The sequence below is a fragment of the Bactrocera latifrons genome, unplaced genomic scaffold (assembly GCF_001853355.1).
Source record: "Bactrocera latifrons isolate USDA-ARS-PBARC rearing strain unplaced genomic scaffold, ASM185335v1 scaffold_304, whole genome shotgun sequence".
Taxonomy (NCBI): Eukaryota; Metazoa; Arthropoda; class Insecta; order Diptera; family Tephritidae; genus Bactrocera; species Bactrocera latifrons.
Genome location: NW_017536675.1, coordinates 261,302 through 270,796, shown reverse-complemented (window position 1 = coordinate 270,796; position 9,495 = coordinate 261,302). Strand labels below are relative to the sequence as shown.

At 35.8% G+C, this 9,495-nt stretch overlaps 2 protein-coding genes across 3 annotated transcripts in view; both read right to left on the bottom strand.

Annotated features, from left to right (window-relative positions):
- Positions 1-425: 425 nt before the first annotated feature.
- Positions 426-2,646, bottom strand: LOC108970648 (tau-stichotoxin-Hcr2c). Its single transcript, XM_018936143.1, has 2 exons — positions 2,323-2,646; positions 426-764 (listed from the first exon to the last, which is right to left on the bottom strand). The coding sequence occupies exons 1-2, from the start codon at positions 2,402-2,404 to the stop codon at positions 553-555; spliced, it is 294 nt and encodes a 97-aa protein (XP_018791688.1). The 5' UTR covers positions 2,405-2,646; the 3' UTR covers positions 426-552.
- Positions 2,647-5,780: 3,134 nt separating this feature from the next.
- LOC108970651 (chromosome transmission fidelity protein 18 homolog) overlaps positions 5,781-9,495 on the bottom strand; it is a 14,469-nt gene continuing 10,754 nt past the window's right edge. The window contains exons 11-14 of one of the 2 annotated variants that reach the window (XM_018936149.1): positions 9,226-9,359; positions 7,374-7,603; positions 6,288-6,351; positions 5,781-6,057 (exon numbers count right to left, since the gene is read on the bottom strand). In XM_018936149.1, coding sequence (XP_018791694.1) covers positions 5,957-6,057; positions 6,288-6,351; positions 7,374-7,603; positions 9,226-9,359 — 529 coding nt within the window. In that variant the 3' untranslated portion in view covers positions 5,781-5,956. The remainder of the gene's footprint in view (positions 6,058-6,287; positions 6,352-7,373; positions 7,604-9,225; positions 9,360-9,495) is intronic. The other variant, XM_018936148.1, reaches the window with a different exon arrangement.

The window sequence follows — 9,495 nt, the reverse complement described above, 5'->3', positions numbered from 1 at the left end:
AACAAAACTATAATACTCTCTTTAGCAACTTTGTTGCGAGAGTATAATAATAGCAAGGTATCATTTAAAGCCACTGAAAAATATGGTTGCTTTTTGTGATGAGGCTATAGGATATAGAAGATGATAATATGGTCCACATACCACTCAAAATTTTGAATTAGGTCTTTATGTCGCCTTTTCTTACATTTAAATTATTATCTGATCAAGAGGTTTCCCGAATCGCTGAAAATGTCGAAACAGCCAAAGTGGAAGCACATGTCGATGCATTACCACGTCTSAAGTAACTGAAGTGACTGATTTCCGAATTACTATAATTTTGGAATTTCGATAAAAAAAAGTCCTTGGTGTGGGATATCGTATGTAATACAGTATCGCCAAAACTTTTTCCCTACACATTACTTTCCCTACACATTACTTTCTCTTAATATTTTCCACTCATAAACATATTTATTTATTATATAAATTCACATATCTTATGTAATACACTTATAAGGCATCTTTAGTCRCTTTCCTTTGGCGCATCTCCCRTTAATATCTCGRCGGCTGCTTGGCTCACTCATTGTAACGCAAATCTTGTAGACGTCTTGTCATATGCACACATGTGTCGATGCAATCCTGTCGTGAGCCGAAACTCTGCCCCGGTATGGTGTGACAGCCGCCCAGCACGTACATTTCACAGTCATTGGTGCGCGAGTCAAAGTAGAAACCTTCGATTTCGATAGTGCAAACACCTTCCGACCTTGGCGGCGGCTGCAGGCAAATGTCTGTGGCGATAGAAAGCAAACGAATTATAATACGGTACAGTGAGTGAACTTGATTTTGCTAGAATATAACAAATATTGCGTCATCACCAAAACTGTTGTATTTTCCATATAAAAAATAATGATTAATTTTATTAAGCTTATTTGGTAACTTTCAAATAGAAAAAAAAACAGCAAAGTGTATAGGTTATGGGCTTGTGGACGACGCTTTCAGTAGAATAAGATAATGTGCCATTATTGATAACACACTCAACGAAAATTTTGGTTGACAACAAATAAAAAAAAGGAATTTAGAAAATACTTGACCGGTAGCGAGCGCTAAGCCGAGCGGAAGGCAGGTAAACGAACGCTTTCGACATAATTATAAACGCCACAAAAAAAAATATTAGCGACGATTTGAGAAATATATAGAAATTAGAATTATATACTTTTATTATATATGAGAAAAACATATGGCTATATATAAAGGGTGCTTTTTGATAGCATATAGCTTGTATTTCAAGTAAATTTCCGAATTTTTGATAGAGCTTGTACGGTGGGTGTAACTCTTTTCACTTTTCCTAATAGTCAGTCTCTATAGTTGGTTTCTTAGCACAGATTCTGAACTTCAAGTTCAGCATAAACATGAACCTTGAACTACGAGTCCGTCAGCGTAGACCTTGAACTTCGAGCCGTTCAGCATAGACCGTGAACTTTAAATTCCCTTAGTTAAGACCTTGAGCATTGAGTTCTCATAGTATAAACCTTGAACTTTGATTTTCCTTAGTTAAAACCTTGAGCTTTAAATTCCCTTAGTTAAAACCTTGAGCTTTGAGCTCCCTTAGTATAAACCTTGAACTTTTAGCTTCCTCAGTATAAACCTTGATCCTTGAGCTCCACAGCACACATCTTAAACTCCGAGTTCGAGACCTATAAGGCCAACTGAGAACAATTTTTTGATTTAGTTCGGTCCACAAAATTGATGGTTTACTACACTGTAAGACTTGTTTAACTATCCGGTTGTACTTAGACATTAAATGTTGACTTCAGAAACCAAAAAGTCGGAAATCGCCTTTTCCTTGGAACGCACTATTGACATTAACAGTGGCGTCTTCTTTAGCTTTAAAAGTCCCGACATGCTAACTTCATAAAAGATTCACATTTTCTAGATCTAAGAGAGTCCAAAAAGTACCAAATATGCCAGTTTTGACTATTTATGCTCAGAGATCTGTAAGCTTATTTTGTGCAAGACGAGCTTTGGAAGTCAAATTTCAGTTATTGTTCTACTAAAAATCTTTTCGTGGTAATTTGCTAATGTAGTCGCCACATAATTGTCCAACACATGAGCGCTCTTTAACAACTAAGAAAAATGGAATCGAAAAGAGCACCCTTTATGTAGCTTTCAATACATAAAGTATATCAACCGGGAAAAAGCGACTCTCGTGCGGAAATAGTGTAAACTATGCCATATTTTATTTTATTTTTGTTGTTATAAACTCTAATCACGCCCATTTTTCACCGAGTTGCACTCACATACTCATACATACAACATATACCTTTCCAAACACATGTTTCTACTCACTTGGCCGTCCGCGCGTTCTAGCCGCCATAGCGCTCCCAAACAACAGCAAAATGCCAAGCAAAACAAAGCGACGCAGTTCCATTGCAACGATCACAAAAATCTCTATATATATATATATGTATAATATGTAGGCACTCAACACCCGCCGCGACTCGACGCTTGTCACATCCAACGAACACAACCCAACAATGTCGCAAGTTACTTGGGAAGCCGCTACTGCCTCCGCAATTCGTCGGCGAGTAACGCAGGCAGCGACGGCGGGTAGTGGTCGCACATGCACTATCGCAATTGACGGTTGATATCAATACGAGTATACCGCTTTGCGCTCCACGCGCTCTGAGCTGACGACAGTGATGCTGAAAACTATGCTTAATAATAACGAAAGCAATTTATAAAAATTAAAACAACAATAACGCATAAATATTATAATATAAGAAGCACATTTAGCGTGTGGTGATAGCTTTGCGAGGGTTACCACATTTATTTTGAGAGCAATGTAATTGAGAGGGTTTCTTATGTGTTTCTTTCTTTGTGACTTTCCCTACAATATTTCTAGAGTCACCTCAATGGGGTTTGTCCAAGGACATACTGAGAGACTTTAATGTTGATGACCTACAATTTGACTGTCTCTCAGGCTTTTACAACTGTTTAGTAAATGAAATCGGAATGACTTCGAACACTTAACAGACACCAATGATATTTGACGACCGCGGACAGTGTGTGAAAATCTTCCTTATTTCGACTTCAATAGCTAGTCTCAGATAGTAGGTCTATAATGGATTTAGAGAATAAGCTTTTATCTTTTATTTCTCTAATCTGATGTTCTCTATAAGTTCTAATCACATCTATCACCACTTAGTATAACAATTTGTTCCGGAGATCTCGGTTCATATCGTGCCCGGCCATATGTTACGTTGTTAAATATCTCCCTTCCGCCCTTTTGTCTTTTGAATTTCCCAGCTATGTACTCGTATAGCGCGTCCAGAGCTCGTATCTGGCAATACTATAAATTTTTGAAATGTCTTGACATAACCTACAAAATGACGTTATGCATGATTAGTTTGGATATTGCGTTCAACAGTTATAGAAGTTTAAACATGGAGCTCACTAACGACGAAATTTGCGTTATTTTAAAGTTTTCCTTCGTTAAAGGCAAATCAAAGGATCACGTATGATAATATCAAGCGTAAACGGTCGTGGTCGAAGGCCGGTGAATCGTCCCAAACAGTGCCCAGGTCGGGATTGACGGCCAGGAAGGTTTTGCTGTGTGTTTGGTGGAATTTGATGATGAATTCTACCATCTACTGCGAATAACTGGACCGCTTGAAGCAGGCCAATAGGAAGGGTGTAGTGTTTCACCAGGACAGCGCCAGATCACACATTGCGTTGATGGCTCGTCAGAAGCTACGCGAGCTCGGATGGGAGGTTTTATCGCATCCACCATATACCCGGACATAGCGCCAAGTGGTTTCCACCTATTCCTGTCCATGGCTGTGCGAGTTCTTCACAAATAAGGAGGGGGCCTTCTGCGAGGGGGGGGTTATTATGAAGTTGCCGTCTAGATGAAAACAGATTATCGAACGAAACGGCGCATATTTGAACTAAATCCGAGCACTGTGACGCTTATAAAGCATTGCATAAAGAGCAAAAAGGCGGAATAGAGATATTTGACAACCTAATATAAAACCGGGTACGAAGGCACCACTTCTCATAATCGGCGGTATAAGGCTATAAAGCAGAGATACAACTTAAATTGATCTTGACCTTCCATTTGCGAGATTTCGGACTACTAGTTGCAGGAGAATGTCGTTCACATATCTCAAAACCCCAGAGTATAGAGTTAACAGCCGATTTTATAGCAAAAACGTAACTAATAATGGGAAATAGACGCTTCTTCACAAGTTCCTCGGAGCAGGCATACTTCTCTTGTTGTTGTTACTTTTTATTCATATTTATATATGAATATAGTATATCATGAACTGAAATGAGCGCGTTTTTTCAACTTTCAACAGCTTGCTTACATACATATGTACCGATAAGCTGCTGAGAAAGTTCAAACGCTTGAAACGCGCAACGGCTTGTCATTTAAGTCGTTAGCAACGCACATTTCATTATTAGTTTACATAAATATATATGCTTGCTTGATATTGTTAATGACAAAGCGCAGCCTCGCTTCTAATAAATTATGCTCTCCGACAATTCCTATCAGTTGCTGTACGCTTGCATATGCTTCTTTGTTTGTGGATGTGTGTAGTGTAGTGAGTTGACAAATGTTGTTGCTGCCACAAGCAACGCCTCTCATTGCGATTGTTGCTACTTACTACTTTGCTTGTTTTCACAATACTATAAATTTCCCGTATATTAGTATAAATAATGAAATAAAATAAGCCAATAATAATAATCACTCAAAGCCAAATAGAATATTAAGCGCCACAGCTGTTTCATTATTAATAATTATTATTTAATATTTTGCAAAATTTGACAGTCCATACTTTTACAAATAATATAATAAGTAGGAAAACTTTAAAGTTAAAAGCAGAAAAAGTTAATAAGTGATTACTCAACTTTTTAGAAAGCTAAAAAAAAACTTATACTATATATAGTATGTATGTTTAAATTGATATTTAAATTTGTTTTAATAATTATCACTAATTTCTATTATAACAAACATTGTGATAATGCGAAATAAATCAAGTTTCCATTTATTTTTCTTTATCTTTGCAGAAACAATTACTACAATCAACAACAATATATGTTTATTTTACCTTTCTAAATATATAGTAAATTGATAATTAATATGCATTTATATCAACAAATAAATAGAATTTACACAAATTTATATATATTTCACTGATTTTCATAATTAAAATGCAAAAAAAATCAAAGAAATCCAAAAACATTGTGTTTTATACTGTACCAATGCAAATTATAGTAGTGAACAGTAGAAACATCCGGCGCCTGAAAGTATGCAACGAAATTAGGCCACATGCGGCCCATTGTGCACTTTTAACTTCCGCTGGGCGGCGACAGCCACTTGCTGCCGTTTATGGGCGCCTGGTGAAAATCCGAGATTTTCGATTTTGGCAAAAATCCGACAACGTCACGCGTGATCTAATCAACTGACAATCACGTCACAGGCTCATATCACGTGATGTGTTGATGTGATGTGGTTAAAAAAATCGTGTGTTCATCACATGACATAACATCGCATCACATGGTACTTAAACATCACACGATGACACATCACGTGATATCACATCACTCGAACATCACATGATGCCACATCACTTCGTATGAGGCCACATCACTTGATATCGCATCATTTGAACATCACATGATGTCACATCACATGATGAAAAACGCATTTTCTTGGCATTTCAAAACATTTTACATAAATAATACTAAATTTTTCGTTTTTTTAATTAAAATTTATTAGATTTTTGAACAAAATGCTTAGCTATTGTACCGAAACACATACAAACTATTAAATATTTATGTATATTGTTAAAATCATGTCTATTGTTGAAAGTGTTAAAATTAAAAAGAAAAAAATTGTTATTTTACAAATAATTTAGTTTATGGTTAAAAAATGTATTTTAAATGATGCAGTTATTAGTAGCAACTGCAGTCGTCGCTACAGCAGCTCGCGCATGTGTATATCCTTGCGTACGGCATTATTGAAACCCTCCTTGTAGCGATACCAAATGGGACTTTTGACAATTGCATCGGTTTTACCTGGAATAAAGAACATAAATAAATCGAATTATTAGAATATAAATAAATAATTAGTAACTAAGTAAATAATGAATACATTAAATAAATTGAAATTAGAAGAAAAATTGTTAAACTTGAAAAAATAGCAAAAAAAAAAAATAATTAATCTAGCCACTACAAACCAAACATAGTAAGAATGAGAGTATAACAATACAAGAAAAATATATACTAAAGAATATTCCAAAACTTACAATCTTCGCGTGGTCCTCCGACAGTTCGGTGCTGTATGCGGCCAAAGAAATCCTTGGAAATCACCTGAAATAAAGTAACGAATATAATTATTGCTAATATATATACATATATAATATACAATATGAATAGTTGGGCATAGTTAGAGGAAAGAGATTCAAAGGGAGATGGTTAAATAACTTATTTGTCCCAAAAAAGTAACTGGTTATTTATGCACCTAGAAAAAGATCCTATAAAACTAAACTACAACGAAAGTTAGGCAAACTGTTATGAAAATGCGGGAAAGAGATGTGAGAGGAAACCTGATACCCAATCAAATAAGGAACTACCAAATTAATACCCAAATAGCAGATATCTTAAATAACTCACTCTAAATATAAAATTCGGCTCAGACTAATATTATTTGAGGTTCACAAATGTAAGATCAGTATTTTTTACCGAAGAAACTCAGAAATATTATATATTCTGGAAGCGGTTGAGATTATCCCACTTAGCGCTTCGAAATTTTAAACTTTGGACGTATGAAAAGATCAGCTGACAGTTTTTTTCCATGATAGTCGGGTATACATACGTAAACTGTGCGGACTCGCATTTATAACAGGCCGATAAAGCAGTATTCCTCAAAATATTCGGGTAATGTTTTTCGCCGCTACAACAACGACATAGGTATCTACAATAAATTACAGTTAAGCAGGCAACTACTACCGTGATCTGAGCATAAATTCATCTCCTGCTAAATTTAGAACCACTTTACATGCATTTTTCAATAATCTAAGGCGCTCCCCACTAATAAATTGGCATATTGCATACAAAATGCATTCCGCTACACATTCCTTTGCAACACCGTTCATGCAAACTATTTGACATGCAAATGCTAAGCTGAATTTCGCCTTAATGAACGACTCGCTCACGACTACAAATATGTACATAGAAGGATTGCAAGTCTGCACACTTTTCGGTTATGCATGCGAAATAGATCGCCGAAGATAATAACCGGAATGCGGCGAGCTATTACAGCTACATATCTACGACGAAGTGCATTCGACTCTATTTCTATGACTATTAGCTACTTTCGGTGTGTTACTTACGTCTTTCTTGGCATTTGCATTTTTATTTTCGATTTGCTTGGCCTTTAGACGTTGCAGGTGATTTGGTAGATTTTTCGTGGCGTCCTTAGCAGCTGCTGAGGCATTATTGGTGGCGGACTTTCCACTCGTTTCAGCGCCTAAACGCGGCGTGGAACGCCTTATGCGCTCCAGTTCCACTTCACGTGCCACCAACTGTCGACTGAAGTAGTTCAATGCGATGCCAGGATAGCCTGTGAAGAAAGCGAAATTAATGTGGTAAATAATAATAAAAAAAAAAATTGATAATTTTTGCATTTAAAAGTTTCCGATGAATTATTTTATGAATTTGTGGGGTTAGGTTATTTTTTGTTTGTTTGGTTGAAATTTGGGAATTTTTGCATATACATACAGCTTTTTTGATGACGCGATTTTCATATACTGAAAATGGAAAAAAGTAAGGAAGGGCTAAGTGCGGGTTTGCCGAACTTTTTATACTCTTGCAACATTGAAGAATCAAAGCCTGACAAGTTAGTTCAGGGGAATGGCAAAATGTTCCCTGGTTTTCATTGGTATACAATCACCAATCTATATGCGTTAAGTCAGCCAGATCTGGCATTAGTTGTAGGTTAAGTTTTCATCCGATTTTATCCAATTTAAATACAAAGATACACTGATACAGCGCACACTACATCTTAGTAAAACACGGTCTCTAATTTTCAAAGAGATAACTCACATATTAGGCGATATATTCGGTACAAATTTTTTGATCAGGCAAGATTCGAGCAAAGTTTTATTCCGAGTGCTTGATTTGTGTATTGGAAAGGGAAATGATGATATGGAATCTAAAGTTATGCTTTATGAGAAGTAGGTGCGGTTGTAGTTCAAGGATCGTCAGAATAATGTTATATACCGAATTTGATTGAAATCGGTCGAGCAGGCCCCGAGGTAGGAGTTTTAGCTAAATGTGGGCCACGCCCATCGGCAAATTTTGACAATTTCTATAATAGAACTTTATCCTATGATTTGTTCAATGACTTATCGCGCTTTTAGTACTTTTTAACAGAATCATTATATGGGAAGTAGGCTTCATCATCCGATTTCAGCTATTGGGTAGTCGAAAAAGTATTTTCGTATTTTATCAATAGATGTCGTTATATTCATATATCTCCGGTGCTACCAATCACATTGTGTCATACCGTATAGTGTTGGACAGGTGAGATTTTAAGCTTCATTTAACCAAAACAATATTTCATAAGTGAAAGTAATGAAAAAATTCGCGTTATTTCGAAATTCCAAGCCACCAATGAAATTTATGAAGCTTACGGCTTCCGTTCTGGAAATTTCGATTTACATTGATGAAATAATGTCTCTATCGGAATAATGACAAAAAGTGGTCGAACATAATGTTATTTTTTTTTTTTTTACTATTGTTCATTATAAATATAAAAAAAAATAATAATTCAAAAATTATTCCCAAAGGGTTTGACCCGAACAAAGACATAAAAAAACAGTCCAAAAAACGATTTTGGAACACCAAAGATTGGAGTTGAACGATATAACTGACAAAAAAAAAAAAAAAAAAATGTATGTCTCTGGGAAGTATTAGTAACCCGTCGTTGTTTCATTAGTTTTGCCTGCCTTTCTACAAACAACAACGTTACGAAACTACATACGTTTTCCAACACTCGTCATTCAAAATGGCCATTTCGTTCAGCATCAAGTGCGTATTGCTTTGTTAGTACCTCTATTGTATTGTTTAGTCTCAAATTTGCTTTCTAATGAAGACGATGTGGCGCTTTTATTTAGAATATATTACAAAAGCGCCAGGTAAGTGGTGAAGCAGGTAACAACCGAAAAGTGTAATATCAATTACCTGGGAACTGTGCCAAAGCATCTAAATCCGGCTCCATCTGGTAGACATAAGAACCTTCGGCTGCTTTCACTTGCGTATAGGTCAAACCAAGATCGGCCATAACGGTGACGGTGTGATAGAGATCATCGCGTTCTCTGAAAAAAGAAAAAAATATAGACTAATAAGAAAAAGTGATTTAAAAAATAAACAAATAAATTACAAATAAAATTAATGAAATAATACAAAAAAAATTATAAGTTAAAAATAATAGTTCTACTAGTGATTTGTATT

What these genes read in the sequence shown, in the direction of transcription:
- LOC108970648 (XM_018936143.1), bottom strand. Translation starts at nt 2,404, where the DNA reads ATGGAACTGCGTCGCTTTGTTTTGCTTGGCATTTTGCTGTTGTTTGGG. An exon ending in TAGAACGCGCGGACGGCCAA is followed by an intron (nt 765 to 2,322) that starts GTGAGTAGAAAC and finishes CTATCGCCACAG; the next exon opens with ACATTTGCCTGCAGCCGCCG.